Source organism: Pteropus medius, unplaced genomic scaffold (genome assembly GCF_902729225.1).
Source record: "Pteropus medius unplaced genomic scaffold, Ma_sr-lr_union100, whole genome shotgun sequence".
NCBI classification, from domain to species: Eukaryota; Metazoa; Chordata; class Mammalia; order Chiroptera; family Pteropodidae; genus Pteropus; species Pteropus medius.
Genome location: NW_024349803.1, coordinates 15,861,225 through 15,877,772, shown reverse-complemented (window position 1 = coordinate 15,877,772; position 16,548 = coordinate 15,861,225). Strand labels below are relative to the sequence as shown.

The 16,548-nt window shown below is 47.9% G+C and overlaps 1 protein-coding gene across 9 annotated transcripts in view; it reads right to left on the bottom strand.

The window, feature by feature from the left end:
• TRAK1 (trafficking kinesin protein 1) overlaps window positions 1-16,548 on the bottom strand; it is a 163,448-nt gene that overhangs the window by 31,810 nt on the left and 115,090 nt on the right. For 7 of the 9 annotated variants that reach the window (XM_039837410.1, XM_039837411.1, XM_039837414.1 and 4 more), the window contains 2 exons: window positions 9,304-9,380; window positions 2,114-2,230 (listed from right to left, as the gene is read on the bottom strand). In XM_039837410.1, coding sequence (XP_039693344.1) covers window positions 2,114-2,230; window positions 9,304-9,354 — 168 coding nt within the window. In that variant the 5' untranslated portion in view covers window positions 9,355-9,380. Of the gene's footprint in view, window positions 1-2,113; window positions 2,231-9,303; window positions 9,381-9,451; window positions 9,606-16,548 lie in introns of those variants that run through there. The other 2 variants (XM_039837412.1, XM_039837413.1) reach the window with 2 other exon arrangements.

Below are 16,548 nucleotides of genomic sequence, written 5' to 3'. Positions count from 1 at the left end.
CTCGGGGCAACACTTACAAGCTCTCATTAAAAGCGAAGGCCTGTCACTGATTTTGTGCTAGTCGAAGAGAACAAAGCGTTGAATTGGATCTCTTCGGGAAAAAATACAGTGAATTACTTTTTGGCAGAAATCCCTCTGCCTAAATTTATCACTTTTACTTTGGTACAGAGGAGAGGTGAGAGGGGACTAGAAGGTTCTAGGATGATGTCTTGGGGGGACAAGGTAGCATATGGGCTTTGCAAGCAGCCAGATGACCAGCTGGGCAAATGGCTCGCGAAATGGATCACGTTACCAAATGAAAGACAAGGCCACCTGCGTCTGCCGAAACCAAAGCTCTCCTGGGACCAGGGCCCTGGGGGTGCCAGCTGCGGGGGTGGGCAGCTACACGCAGCTGGTCAACCCTCGTTCGCACACTTGGAAAACCTCACGGCTCCGCCCTGTGACCACTGCACCCTCACAGGGCTCCCAGCCAAGCGTGGCCAGACCGTGCTCTGTGCTCAATGATCACAGGTAGGAATGCAGATACAGGAAGAGGCAAGTATCAGGAACTGGTCATACCAACTACCGCCAGGACAGTTTTGCAAATCACACTGATTTATACCTTCCGTGTAAAATAAACGAACCTGGGCCATAAAATTTGCCGCTTGCCCTTCCACCATTTAGTACTGATGACTAGGGAATTCTGCTATAAACGAGGACTGGACTTCTGTTTTAATTCCTTCTTGTTTCTAATTTCATTTAGGGTCTGTGCTTTGTTCCAATTTTCCTACACAACACAGTGAATATATTATGACATCCATGGAGAAGCCAATTTTAGGTCCGCACGGGCGTTAGCTTTAACGCCTAGACTGATGATTTCATGTGGTGCCAAAGGGGAACATAGTACAGTTTTCAAGTTCAAAGCTTTTACTCATTCCCACTCCCCCAGCGTAGGATGCTCTTTGTGTGAGACGAGGTAGCCCCAAGGAAGGGCAGTAACATGGGGAAGCAGCACATGAGGGACAACAGGTGACCATTTACCGGTTCCTGGGTGGCATGTCCGTCGGTTCAGAAGGGACTGGGAAGGGAGCCAGGCTGACCTGGCATGCTTTAGTACCCGAGAGAAGGGGGGTTCAGATCATAATGTGGGGTGCAGGGAAAGCAGGAGTTAACTTCTCCGAGAACAGAAGTATATAGTAACGTATCATCTTTTAAAGAAAGCCCATGATTAAAACTTTTCTTATATAGTGACGACTCTGTTTCATCATATTAAAACTAATATTAAACCCAGATAATGATAGCTCGGAATCGCTTTAACGAGGAAAACCTTCGAATACATCTTAGAAATACAAATAAGGGCATCCTGTCCCACTAAGAAAGTTTCTGGTAGAAAATAAGGGAGAAGAAATGAGAAGAAGGGCCATGAAAGTTATCACAGTTAAAGTTCATCGCTCAAAGAACAGGAAGTTACAAAGTGGGGCTCGGCTCTCACGACCCCGTCTGACTCCACAGAGCCTTCCTCCTCCTGCCCGCGCCCCAGCCCGTCCAGAAAACCTCAGCCCCTCAAGATCAGCCCTCGACTTTCACGCCCCTCTCTCCGCCCCTGCTGAGATCCGATAGCCAAGATTTGTATCATGAAAATAATGGGGTTTCTATCATGAAAACCACAGGCTATTTTTTTTGTTTTACAAGCACAAAATTATACTGCGGTGACGACTGTGTGGCCGCCGCCTTCGCCTGCAGCATGGCCACCCCGCCCCGACTCGGGGACCCTGCTCGTTGTGTGTCAGCCTGCCCCGCGCTTTGGTCAAGCGCTGCGTGTCTGCGTCAGCCTGCGTGATGATCTGCACTCGTGCAGGACAGGGACTGTGGCTGGTCCCAGGCCTGCCGTGGGACAGGACACTGTGGGTCTCCTGAAAGAACAGCCTCCTGGGCGACCTGGTCCACACTCTCCGAAGGAGACACAGTGAACAGAAGGTGCTGCTGAAAGGTGGGATTCTGTGTCTGGGCGGCCACTTTGGAACAGGACTTGAGCGTGCCCTGGGTGGGTGGGGGGCCGGGCTTGGCGAGGGGGACCCCGTGACGTCACCGCCTCCGACCACGCCTGTGGCACCGCCTTTGCGTCAGCCCTCACCTCCTCCCTGATGTGCTCCACCTGCTCCTCCAGTAGCTCGTTCCGCTCCGTGAGGGTCTTGTTCTTCTTCAACAACGACTGGCCAATCCGAGCAGCCAACTCTAAATCTCGCTCTTTCTGTGAAAGGCAGAAGCGAGAGCAGAGAGTCAAAAAAAACCTGGGCTTCCTGAAGGAGCCAGCAGCGCTCAGTGCTGGCGGAGGAAAGCAAGGGCATTAGAAACGACGAAGGGGTTAATAATTCACCATCCGGTCACCGGCGTCACCAGCATTTGATACCCATTCAAAGAGGAGGATGGTCTGGCCACGTAACGTGCAGGAAGGAGCTACACAGACCTCAAGCAACGAGAGGGAGCCTTCAAACCTAATAGGAGTAAGTCTCTGTTCCAACAGGGAAAAACCTGCTCCCAAAAACATTTCTCCACAACTGCGTTTGATATCTGCGTAGTCATTTGATACCCCGTCTCTCTGTGGAGAGCTGAGGGCTGGGTATTGTCACCAGGGCCCAGCACGTGGAAACTCTCAGTGACTAGGAGCTGCATGAGTGAATGAATCCAGACAGTTCAAGTGCTCTTAAAATAAAGCCAGGAGCTGACACCAGGAGGCAGCCTCTTCAGCACTTATTAAGCTGGAATGTATCGTGTTCCTTATATATTTGCCTCATCCAACTCGAAAATGTTTCAAGTTACTCTGAAATAGTAACATGCTTCTTTCACTTACTGGGAGGCTACTTAGGGTTTACTTAAAACAAACGCAGGCAAAATGGAGAGAGGCGATGCATAAAATCGCCCTACTTCAGAGACAAAGAGGTGTTAGGGACACAGGAATTTCTGCTCAGCTGATGACATCACTCAGAATAGAGCGGTACGAAGAGGCAATATTTAGCGGTATATAAAGGTACAGCTGCTTTGATGAGAAGAAAAATGTCTGCTGACTGTGGAGATGTGGGGTGGCCGCCGACACCGAATGCAGACTTACCGATCCCTGATCAATGTGGTTAGATTCAACTTGCTCACTTGGGTGGCAAGCGGAGGAGAACTCTGGAAATCTAAATTATTTTAGAAGCTGATGCTAATGATGCCATTCACCTGGCGTAAAAAGCAGATGAATGGAACATGTAGTTGTTAAGAAAAATAATATAAATAACCCCACTTTAAAATGGAGCTGGAACTACCATGCCAGAGGAATTGCCTTGCACGTTTTATGCCTCAGACCTGTGGGAGGTTAAAAACGGGGCAGCATAACCTTGGGACTGGGCCTAAAGCAACCTTGTGTCCCGAAGGACTGTTTGCAAGCATAACAAAAAAGCAGATATTATGATTAGCTGGCTGTTGGCTCCTGGACTGAAAATTAAAAACGCTCTTTAGAATAAACATCACGATGTTAGCTTCTCTGCATCAATAGAAATGCCTTCCATCTTTTGTAATCACTCCGCTTCCCTTTCTCAAAGATACCCCTTGCCTTTGTCTCCTACCTGGAACATGATTTGGGCTTTTGCCTGAATCAGTGCTTCCTGAATAGCTATTCTTCTTCTTCTTTTAACCCAAATAAATGCGCGTTGCCTCTCATTTTGAAAGGCCCTTTTATTTTTAGCTTAACATAGTTAAGAGCAGGGGGGAAAAAAAAAAGCTGGGAGGAGTCCTAGCTTCTGAAGGGCTAGTAACTAACGACGTGGCCTCGGGGTCAGTGGCATCTGTTTAATAAGGATCAGGTACACTCGAGATTAGTCTCTTCCAGAGACGGGTCGTAACCTGTGAGCAGGATGAGAATCACTTTAGTAATGGCAAGTGACGTTCCGGTTGAAATGGAATTCCACAGCACAGAGCTGAAATGCCAAAGTGCGTTCCACGTAACAAGGGCGCTATTTCACATTTAAACTTCCGTTTGTCATCTATTTACTTATGTGAGTACTGAGTCACAACCTAAGGTGCGTTTCCTGCAGCAGGTGCTGGTCCAAAGTTGAACTGCTCCAGGCGAACCATCCCACTGTGAAACTATGAGTGTTCGGGTTCTGATTGAACATTCCTGGGCCTGGTTCCCTCGTCTGTGAGATGGAGTAGGGTGAGATACCCTTGAAAAAAATCTTCTACATTTATGATTCATTGACTTGTACAATTAAGAAGCAAAACAAAATGAAAACACACATACACACACAAAACGAGCAGCTATTCCGTGCGACAGCAGTATATCTTTCCCTTGCTTATCGCAGGAGTTACACTGAACCGCTGGAGGTCAAAATATAGTTTGGGAAGACTCTGGATTTGACAGGTATTTGTCTCTCCGTCTTGCACAGATGATGGTCTCTCTCCCCTAGGTCTTCAACAGTCCTAAAATCTGTAACTGCTATCACCACTGTCCCAGAAAGCCAGCCAGGTATCACGTGAAGTAAGCCACATAATACGTCAGGCTCATTCCCACAATTTGCATCTCCCCAGCCTCCCTCCCCATGGGACGAAGAGGGCCAAGGAGTCTGCCCAACACCTGAGATGTTCTCTCTGTGTCGTCACCCAGTCGGCTACAGTGTCTACCAAGGAAGGTCCTTCTCTCAAGGGCCCTTTATCACACTTCAGACTCAACGGTCATGCTTGTTTGGTCCCTGGAGGAAAGGACCCAAAGGAATCGCGTGAAGGAACTTGCACACCCGCCTCTTGGGGGCCGACTCCCAATCAGCATCTAGTGTGTGTGGTCTCAGCCGGCCGAACACTCCGTTAAAACCGCAACACCAATGTCCGTCTTTCTTCAGAAGTGCAGTCAAGTCGATGGACGTTCTCTGCTAGAACAAGTTCTCGGCCTGAGGACCCAGCAGGTGCTCACCGCCCTCACTGTCTGCGTCCCCCTTGTGCAACTCTGGGGGTTCTGAATGCGTCACCCTAAGGCGTGCCTCTGTGGTGTGCACACTGTTTTGAGCTAAAGGCAACCTTAGAGGAGGGATCAAGAGAAACCTCTGCTCCTCCCTGAACTACCTACAAGAACTTGAATTACGGGCCTTGCCCACAATACGAGACTATCGGAGATAACCTCTTTCAACCTCTCTTAAGGGAAGGACGAACTTCTATTCACTAAGCATCTGCTCTTCTTGGAAGTCCCCAAGGCACCTCACCTCATCCCTAGCTCAGGATGTTTTATATACCACAGTCTCTTTCTGTCTCTGAACCTCTCCTGCATGTAGGGTCTCTGACTTGCTCATGTATGTGGGGTTCCAATACATACGTGTGTCTTAAATGTGGTTATTTTCTCTTGCTCATCCGTCTCACGTCTCTTTGATTATTCGACCAGCCAGAAGAAACCTTAAGGGTAGAGGAACATTTGCTCCCCACACATCCAAGCTGCTGAGTTCCAAGCACAGTCATTTGCTACGCTTGAGCCACATTTTTATGCAGATTTCACTGTAAGCGAATCAAGCAAAAATTATAACAATGAAGACCAGCTGGGAAAGGCACTGCTCAGGCACATGAAGGAGGCTGAGGGCTGCCCACAGCGCACGGAGCCCAGACCCCAAGAGGAGCGAGAAACAGGAAGGGGAAAAAAAACAGGTGGAGGGGGTGCACTCAACAACTAAGCCCCTCGCCTCTCCCCATTACTCCCCAAGCCTCCCCTCCCCCTGCCCAACTGAGGGGGAGCTCACCCTTGTCTACACCAAAAATCTAATCTTTATAGTAAAACTCTGCTGGGAAACATTTTTTTTTAAAGCAAGACGTTACAGTAAAAATAAGGATGAAATGAAAAAAAAAAAACTAAACAAAAAGTTATCCTAGTGTTTCTGTTGTTTCTTTACTAAAGTGATGGGCAGACTGGTTGGGTTTCTCTTGGAGAATTACTAGAATAAAAACAAAAAACAAAAAACTCCCGTTTCTTACAACCAGTCAACATCTAATCAGTGTTTACTTCTAAAAACAGGAGAACAGCTAAGGAAACGACCATCAGATTAAACTACAATGAGAATAAAAGACTAGAAATAAATAATTTAGGGCTTCGGAAATAACCTATTAAAAGAACTGGTTCTTTTGGTCCGCGGGAAACTCGGCCAGGTGGGGTCATTCTTACTCTGCCCACTCCCTCTCCGCAGCCACGCTTTCTTTAAGAAGACTGCGACTTGTGCCTCAGCCCCTCTTACCAAGGAACATATGTGCTGCTGACACAGGCCCTGGAGCTGGCGAGCAGCCTGCCTCCAACACTTCGCCGCTGACTCATCCCATTCACCAATTTCAAGAGAAAGTGTGACTAAGAGGCCTTCGGAATAACCCTCTCTGTAACTGGGGAGGAGGCAAGCCTTGCCCAGAGATAAATTCCACACAGCAGTGAGCCCGGGGAAGCTGCTGCATCCTCTTCCCCTTAAATACAGAAGTGAACTCCACGCTGGCCAAGGGCTGTGCTTTGGCATCCTGTGCAAATCCTGCCAGCAAACCCACCTGCGTGTGGCAGGCGTGCAAACCAGAGCAAATGGTCACGATCGGAGGAAATGGAACCTCGGCCAAGAAAAGCACAGCACAGTACAACTGTCACATGACTGGGGCAGTTAGATGTTAACCAGGAAACCCGCCTTGTTCCAAAGAAAGGCAGTGACACAGATGCAATGCTTATCGGGAGATGGAGAGGAAGGGCATATATAAAACACACAGAAACACACCAACCACTGCCGTGACGAGCCACTAAAAATAAAACCAGGCACAACAGAGCCGCATGGTAAACTGTCCCATGAGTATTCTTTTCAGTAACTCGATTTTTTAAAAAAGACAACAGCATACTCTTCATACGGTGGCATTCATTTAGGAAATCAGCTGGGGGGAAGTGAACTGTTTTTAACCAAATCTGCACAAAGGGTTGGAGTCCTGGGCAACTTTGGAAGCCGTCCTCCTATGTCCAAGCAGAGCTGGCCCAGCCCTGCCAGCTCAAACTCAGTGGGAGCCAAGAACACGGGCAGTGGACACTCACGGAAGCAGCATCCTCTAAAAAACATAACCCGGTTCACGTTTTTAAAGTAAAAATGTCCCACTGCCAAGTAACTAACCGTGTTCCCCAAAACTAAGTCCATAGGGCAGTAAACACATAACCAAAAGCAAGAGTCACACGCACTGCAGTCAGGGGCCTGGGTTGGAAAGCAGCCACTGCCACCCTGGGTGTCCTCTGTTCTCTGAGATTCAGGTCCCTTCCCTGTAGGATGGGGAAACAGTGGCGCCTACTTCTGAGAGCTACCCCAGAATTAATGAGATGACACATGAACAACACACAGCTCTCAGTCAAATTTCAGCCTTAATAATAAGGCTGACAACAGAGGCCGGCAGTGATCAAAGGCCTGTCATTGCCAAGATTAAAAGGGAGGCGGAAATCATCCAACTGGGTCCCCCGTCTTGGGAAAGTTTCTAACGAATCCAGATGGATGAACAAAACACACAGAACTGCAGGGTGGCTCCTGTGCTCAGGGCTCTGTGGGGGTACAGACAACCTGGGGATGCGGTGATGGTGACAGCCTCAGAGGTCACCGGTGAGCCCCGCAGCACAACACTCAAAGCCAGGAAAAGACAGAGGTGACCAAATGGTGCACAAGGTCAAGAGCGGGAGAGGAGGAGGCAGGTCCACGGTGACAAGGGACGGGACGTTTTCAGAACGTGATCAAGTGCGTGGCTTTGAAAGCCGCTCCGAGGAGTTCTAAGTGTCAGGAAAAGGCCAGGTGATTACCGAGGGCTTGGGACAGTGGCGACGGCAGGAAGATTAGAGGAGAAAGACACTAAACTCTCACTGCTGAGGCTCCAGGAGCTGGAGTGGTGGCCTTGGAGTAAAAATACAGGCACAGACATAGGACCCCTCAGAAGACCTGACGACTCACTGGGAACGGGGTGAGCGGCGGATGCTGGAAACACGGCAAGATGTGGAGGGCAGTGGCGTTCCTGGGGGTAGTGGACACAGCAGGAAGGGGTCCGTAATAAACCCTCCGCTAATGCAGCCACCAAGATGGCTGCAACTAGAGCGCCACGGGAAGGCCTTTTCCCCGCAAATGCTTCACCATTGGCCCTGCCACAGCCCAAAACCCGAACATCACTCATTTGGGGTTGAGGAGTTTGTAACATCTATGACATGCAGGTGGTCAGGTGGGGCTCAGTGCCTGCTGCCACTCAACCCTACTGGGTCTGGTGGTGAGCGGCCTTCGGGAGAAGGGAAGGGGAGTGGGCTGCAGGGGCAGTGAGCCCTCCGGAACTGAGAGGGAGCTGGAAGGCTCCAGCCCTCAGAGCAGGTATGAGAACGCTTGATGTGCAGAAGGGGCAAACACAGGGGAAGAGAGAGACATCAAAAATGGGGTAAAAAGATGCCCCCCCCAAAAACTCTGGGTCCCATCACTCCTGCTCGGTCTTGTGTTTCAACCCTGTCCTACCACTGGCTAAGCGTGACAACAATGATTTCTATGTCTCCCACAACCTTCTATTCTTAGGGCTATTAGTAGGGCTAATGAATGGTCACGTGACCCAAAGTCATTCTCGATTCTAGAGCAGAAACGAGGGTCTAAAAATTAGCATCTGTGCATTTAAGGCCTGATTGGGGGCGGCGAGGGGTAAATGGGGGGCGGAATAAAGACGGGCACTTAATAAATATTTACTAAGAACCTACCATGCTGTGGCCTGTTCTAGGCATGGGGAATACACACATTATACTCGACTGTTTTTAAAGGCCTTCATAGCTCTGTAAGTCTCGACTGCCAACACAGTGCTGGGAAGAAAGTGACAAAACCATGGTCTCTGAAATACCAGCAGCTCATCTAATCCTCAGCAAATTTCCTAAGTTTTTCTTGCCATGCTTATTTTGGTTATTTCCAGGCTGACGCTGAGTAAATATCTCCTTAACCGTATGTAAACAAAACAAACAAAGATATGGGTAATGACGTATTTTTCTGATATTTTTTGGGCACACTTAAAATATATCCTAACAAAGTTTTTGAGATTTTTTTTTTTTTTAATCTAAAACTGGGTATTCTAGCAGGTATTTCAATGCTACCTGATTTTGTCATTAACACCTTGTACAAAGTTACAGCTACCAAGACTAACATGGCTACCAGTTCAAAAAGCAAAGCCACGACATCATACCCTGAGAGGGCCCGATTCCGGAGCGTCTTCACGCGGATGGACAATAACGTACGCTTTAATCAATATAAGTGATATTCGATCACTGATGAGGGACTCTTTGCCTCCCCCCAAAACACTTACCTCCTCGAGAAGCCGGGTGACAGCGTCGATGTCATTGTATGTCTTAGTCATCTGGCCCACTCTTTCAGCACATAAAACTGCAAGAAACGGAGCTAACAATGAAACTTCCGATGACACGATCCGCCAAACAGCAGCCCCCAAGCTGTACCTGCGTGTTAGGGGGGCACAAAGCTGGTTGGTTTTGCAGAGTTCGACCCACACTGTACTCAGTCGGTTTCACTTCCCAGTTCCAAGGAGGAGTCCTGAGCTTTGAGGGAGTGAGGGGGTCGGAATGACCTCTAATCCCTGCAAAGCCTTGACATTGTGTGTGACATACTTAGACGTGGTGCTGGGGGGCGAGGCACTGGAGTGGAAAGGGGCCTGGCCTCATGTAAATTCAGTCAACTGAAATGGGTCAGCAGCAGAGACACGACAGTTATCAGAAAGACCTACAGGATGTAGACCTCGCTAACCCCCGAGACTCAACCACGCGGACAGAGTGGGATCCTTCAGAAAGCAGCTCTTGGGATAATTATTAAGCAAGTCTTAGCTGATAATTTCAAATGGCACAGTGCCCCACGCCCTCCCCAAATGGCCTACATGCTAAGGCTGTGTAACCAGTTTCTATACTAAGAAAACTTGGGTAATAGATTTTTTTTTTTAAATCCACACCAAAAAGACTATTATCACGATACACACACACACAGACACACACACTACACGGAATAATTGATATTTCACTATACATATAATTTACCATGCTCATAAGAGGCTGCATCAGGCTACTTTAGGACTGTGTGTGTTTGTTTTCCTTTCCTTTGAGGAAAAAGCTTGTGCAGTGAAGGAAGACTTGAGTCTGCTGAAAAATCTTAGGGTTCTTTTGTTTTAAACCAGTAGCAAGGAAACTGATTTACAGTTCAACAAACAGCAAGAAGTAGCATGTTTGTTTTTTTTTTTTCCTGTGGAGGAAGGAGTAAATGCAAATGGATTTAAGGCCCAAGTGTAAAAGTTTTTGAAACCTGCCACTTTGGGGCTAAATAATAACTTCTTAGTAACTCTTCTCAACTAAGGCTTCAGAGAGTAATTCTTTAACAGTCGAAGACCTAGTTCAGCTTTGGCAAGGACCCACATTCAGTATCAACTCATGCAAGACATTTGGGAACTGAAGTGTATTACTGAGCCAAACTCAGCAGCAAGCCGCAAGGGGAATGCAATAGGTCTCTAAATATTTTATGAAATGCAAATAGAGATCATCCTAGTAAAGGAGCTCAGAGAAATCTGATCTGTTGGAATGATTTTCTTTAGAAGGTGACCTGAAATCTGGTTCCAAATCTGAAACCCAACCAACACAGAGCCCTAAAGCCAGGTAAGGGGGCTCTTCTCCAAGCCTCCCCAACTCGCCCAGCACTTGAGGGCAGAAACTCTTTCGCCAGCTGGAGAGAAGCACGTCCACTGCCTCGGGCACCTTCGTCCCTGCACCTTGGAGCTGCCAGGTGTGGGAAGACAAGGGGGATTTATAAGGGTTGGTTTAAATGAGGATTCAATTTGATGGAGATGGGAGTCCAGCTCAAATTGCTCTAAATAGTTCATCAGCTCGAGGTCACAAGAAATCTTTAAGTGAAGACTCCTACGCTGTGGACAGGAGTTAGTTTTCATGCCGTACAGCTGCCACATTCTGCTACAGAGCAGATAATGACGCTGGAGGCCTCCGGCCAGCTCTCCTGTAGAAAAGCATCGGCACCGCCCACCCCCTTCATCAACTGGAAATGGGCCACAGCAGTTACAAAAGGCCACTGTGTTGAAATCTGTATTGTGACCGAGGACCTGCTACTGCCCACCATGCTCTGGAAAGACTGAGTCCTCGGCCATCCTGGAAAGACAGAAAACCAGGCTACGTTTTAACCTGTCTGGCGCCCTGTCACCCTAACGTAAGGGAACAAGATTCAGAGCTGCTCTCTTCTCTGGAATTGCGTTAATCTGAAATTACACTTACATTTTTTTAAGCTCATTTTTTTTTTTTTGATATAAGAAATGATACAGAGATCCCGTATACTCTTTCCTCAGTTCTCCCCAGTGGTGACATTTTGTAAAATTACATCACAACCAGGATACTGCCATTGGTACGCTCCATGAATCTGACTCAGGTTTCTCAAGTTTTACTCATACTCGTGTGTGTGTGTGTGTGTGTGTATGTGCGTGAGCGTGCGTGAGCGTGCGTGCGTGTGTGAATGTGAAGCCCTACCCGATTTTGTCACCCATGTAAGTTCATGTATCCACCACCACAGGGATCCCGTGTGGTGCCCTTTTATAAAGCTAATTAGAAAAAGCCTCACCATATTTTCACAATTGACCCCCCCCCAAAAAAAACCCCAAAAATGTACACTTGGGACAGTGGTTTTCTCCGGCATTAACCGGTCAGGCACACACTATCACCACATACACAGTGACAGGGGGCTTAATGGGCCTTCTCAGAGTTAATTAGGGGCCCGGAGTGACGGAGGGACCTCCGGGAAGTCCCGAGGCCTTTGACCGAGCCTAGCCATGGAGGCCAGAGGCATAAATGAAAAGCTACTGTTGATTCTGAGCTGTGAAAGTTATGTGCATTATTATTCCAGGGATGTTTTTTAAAATATATATAATTCCCCAAAGTAGGATAACCATAAAAATATTGACATTTGGATGGAATTACACATTTTAACTCTTTTCTATTGTTGTTAAAAAAAATTTTTTTTTGTAGTGACCGTGGACTAATTGGGGAAAAAAAGTTACTTAAAATATTTTTTCTAGAAAATATAATCGCCTACAATATAAGGTCCTGGATCCTCCCTGAGGATATTTTTAAGAGAAATTAATAACAGCCGCCTAAATGGATTATGTCATTTAATCCTCAAAGCGCTACTACGGGGTAGGTAGGTGCTGACATTAACCCCATTTTACAAATGGGAAAATGAGGCCCAGAGAGGTTAAATAACTCGCCCAATGTCACAAAGCTAGTGAGTGACAAATTTCAAAATAAGAAGAAACTCCCAGTAGGAACAGCAGCTAATGTTTATGGAGGCCCAGCTATGTCTGCGGATTTAAGGTGCTTTCTCAGTTAATCCGCCTAGCGACCTGCAGGGTCGGTGCTGTTACGAGGCTCTGAGAAGTTAAGGACCTGGAGTTAAGGACCCGGCTGAGGTCACGGAGGAGAATGAGGCTGCGTGGCAGGGACTGAACCTAGGCCAGTCCAGCTCCTGTACTCAACTAGGGAACCATAAAAAACACAAGAGCAAGGCTGGGGCTGGCACAAACCAGCAGCGTTCAGGAGTGTAAACAGAGCAAGACGCCCCCGTGGTGGAGGGCACCAGGGACTGGTGCTCCTATGAGAATTTAATGCCTGATGATCTGAGGCGGTGATGCTAGCTAGCGCCGGGGAGCGGCTGCAAATACAGGCGGAGCTTCGGGCTCACTCGCCTCCTGCTGTGTGGCATGGTGCCTAACAGGCCATGGACCCTTGGCCCAGGGGGTTGGGGACCCCTGGAGGGGAAAGAAAGACCCCTGACCCTGGGACTCAGAGGCTTAGGTTTTTAAAGGAGACTCTACCGAGGCCTCCATAGGAGGTGAGCCCCGTGTTGGTGTCTTGAGTTTTCTCTTCCAAGAACTGAGGGGACAAGAAGTGACACCAGAGAGGGCGGGAGATAACAAACGACGCCTTTAAACAGTAAGACAAGTGCAGGCTGCACTTGTCCCATCGATGTCCGAGATACGCAATCCACAATCAACCACGGTCACATTTCTCCATGGGAACGGTATTCCAAATGGAGGTTCCATTTTCGATCAAGAGAGCTCTATCAAATAAATGCACTTCTGCTCAAAAAGAAATAAAAAAAAAAAGTAAAAGAACAGATATAAACCTCTCTAATAACTTCATATGAGAAAACTAGGGTCCAAGTCCTAGAAAAAGAAGTGAAACACGCCTACAGCAGCAAAGCTGATGTACAGCAGGCAGAGCACACATCTAGCAGTATCAAACCAACATTACAGAACACTTGTCATCATGCACCAGGCTCTGTGCTGAACAAGACAGGAGACTCACCCTCCTGGGGTGCACAGAAAACAGGTGGCCCACGTGCCTGTCGGGGAAACCCAAGCCCAGGGGTCTGGACTTTTATCATGGAGCAGTAGGAAGCCACTGGAGGGTTTTTCAAAGGGAAGGGTCCCCATGAGAGTTGTATTTCAGGAGACATCCTGGCTTCAGAACGGATGGTGTGTGTGTGTGTGTGTGGCGCGGGTGTGTGATCAGCACTGTCGATTACTCCACGGCTCTCCTGGGTGGCAGTGGGGATGGAGAGAAGCGGTCTTTTTTTCTTGAGAGAGTTAAGAGATAAGACTGGGCGGGAGGGAAATCAAAAAGTATAGTATCTGGGCTTCTCGCTGAGACAAATGGGATAAGAACATGTCATTTCCTGGGTCTAGTGTCCCTCTGTGAGACAGGCACGTGAGACCCAAGGTCAGAAACAAGATGGGCTGCCCCAGTTCTATCACTGGCATGGGGACAGCCGCTGAGGTCACCATGGAATAACGTGCCATGCAGAAGGCTGTCCATGCCACCGTAGCAAGAGGCCCACCTGGCAGGAACGCCCTCCCTGGAGCTGGAGGTGCCAAATCTTGCTTTGGAAGACTCCACGGAGAAGAGAATCAAGTGCTTATTCTTATTCAAGGACGGCAGGCGGAGTCATGAGTGGCCCTGGACTGTCTGACCAGGGAAGGGAGACCTGTGATTGTCCACCACAGTTCACTGGGGGCTGGGGGGAGAGCCCAGCTCCCTGGGGTCTTTTGTCTAAAAAATCAGTAATGCAACTTTTATGTAAATTAAACTGTGCCCCAAACAATTTTGAGAATAAATGCTGGCATTCATTTCCCAGCTCCTGCCCATAGACACGAGATGCCAGCCAAGAAATCAGAAATACCTGTGGTGTGCAGGCCCTGAACAGAAATGGCCAGTGGGAAATTCAGCAGTGACAGGAATTGAGACCGGATAGAAACCCCCACAGGAGGAAAACAATGGGGGGTGGGAGGGGATCAGACATGGGCATCGACTGCGCCCTCGGGCAGGAGCTGCCGCAGAGTCCAGGTGGCAGCTGGAGCAGGAAGTCCGAGGAAGAACCCCCGAAGCCTGACTGGATGCGAGGAGGCCAGGAGGTCCCAGCTCAGCGACCTGCTCTCCTTGGGAACCTGTGTCTTCCTGTCACATCAACAGGCTTGATAAGGCCCCTTGCCGTTTGGCCTGAGGAACACAGCGATGAAATATAATCACTATAATCAAGGTGGTAAATCGCTAAAATCAACTCCGTTGAGGCCTGAGGACAGGATTCTCTTCTTGTCTGAACTGGCCCAGGAACTTAAACTCTTCGACACTACAGTCCTGTGCCAATGCCTGGACACACGTCAAACCTCCAGATAACCCTCGTGTGACCCCTTGAAGGATACGCAGGTCTCCTCGCTATCCAGACCAAAGGATGACCATCTCAGACCCATCCAGAGGCCAAGAATGCAGCCCTGATTCTCAAGAATGTACTTTTCACTTCAACAGCTCTTAGCTTTTCTTTCTTCCCTGCAACGCTCTGATGTTGCCTCGTTGTGTTCCTGGCGTGCAGACCCTAAGACCCCCGAATAAATCTTTATCATTTATTTCTAGCCAGAGCCCCCTGATTCTTTTTGAGTTTGTTCGACAGGCCTTGAGCAGACCTCATTTCTCACTCGTAAACTGTATTCTGGTGAAAAGCTGTTGTTAGAGCGATTAGCCCTCATCACTTCTCAACCTAATTTTGATAACAGTTCTCGCATTTCAGTTTTCCATGTCTTTGGAGAAAATGAACGAATGAATGGATGAATAATTTTACACACGTGTGTATATACATATATACATATGTGTATATACATAAATGTATGTATATGTAATTATATATATGTACGTATATTTACATTTATAAGTATCCGAACTCTCAGGAAGACATTGTTTCCTTATAACTCAAAGAGCGAGTAGGCAACATACATGAATATCGAGAAGATATTCATGACTGCCCACTTATATTTGCATTTTGGGTTGTTTGGGTTATGCGTTATTTATAGGTCATTTAATTAATCAGAACATTGTTTTTCAACCTTTTTTTAGAACCTGACCTCAGTCTCCCCTCCCCAATAATTTCTCCTGTCTTCAATAGCTTAGTATCAATTTTTTTTAAAGTAAATTTTATTTTCTATAATTCTTATTATAAAAACTATGAGGATATTGAATAAACTTTCAAAACAAACATGAACCCCTGGAAATTCTGATGTTCCCCGTGGAGATAAGAGCTGGTAGTCAGGTGTCAGAGAAAAGAATGGTCTACGAATCAATCAGTGGATTATCCCTCTCGCACCTTGACCAGTAGCAGCAGTCGTCAGATGAAAAAGCATCCCTACCTTTGGCCCCCGATCCTCCGGGAGGTAGTCCTAATATATACTCACTGTCTGCCCTGTTCATAGGGCCAGGGGAAGGTTCAGAGCATGAGAGCCACAGCTAAAAGGCTTCTCATAAAATTCCAAATGAGTCACCACTGATACTGACTTTCCAGGCATTACAAAATAGATGTCCTTTAAAGCTTTGTCTCCACGTTTCTGAATTCAATGTGTCAGTGCTCTGCTTAAAAACCCTTACCCTGTCAGCAGCTCTGCCACCGCCTGTAAGCGGCGGCCTCTACATACAAGACCAAGAGCCATCCTTACCTGGCCCTGGCCTACCTTTCTTGCCTCCTCACCTGTCACCGGTGCCCATTTTCCACCATAGCTTGTCCACACCCGATGATGCCACTCTCAGATGCCTGGCCCGGCACCGTGTGTACATTTCTGTAGGGACATTCTCCCACTTCCCCGAGGAGTTCCTGCCCCTCCCGCAGCCCGGCAGGAAGACAATGCCACCGTGTAGCTGACACCCTCTCCAAGTGTCAGCTCTTCTGTCCCCTGTTATCAAACCTGTGCCTTTTACAGTCTGCCTTCCCTCGAAGACATCTAGCAGACATCCAGACTGGGCCAATTTGGCAAAGCCTTTTTGAGGGGGACATCTTCAAATGGGTGTTTGACTTTGCACAATTGGATCCATCTGCATAGCAGCAACTCCCACTTATCTTGCCAGACACAATGCTGGTGGGTTAGACACATGATGGCAGGGGAACTCAGGCTCTGAGAAGTCAGATGACTCGTCCAAGGTCATAAGGATTTTAAAGATCTCCTAGGTGTCTACGCAAG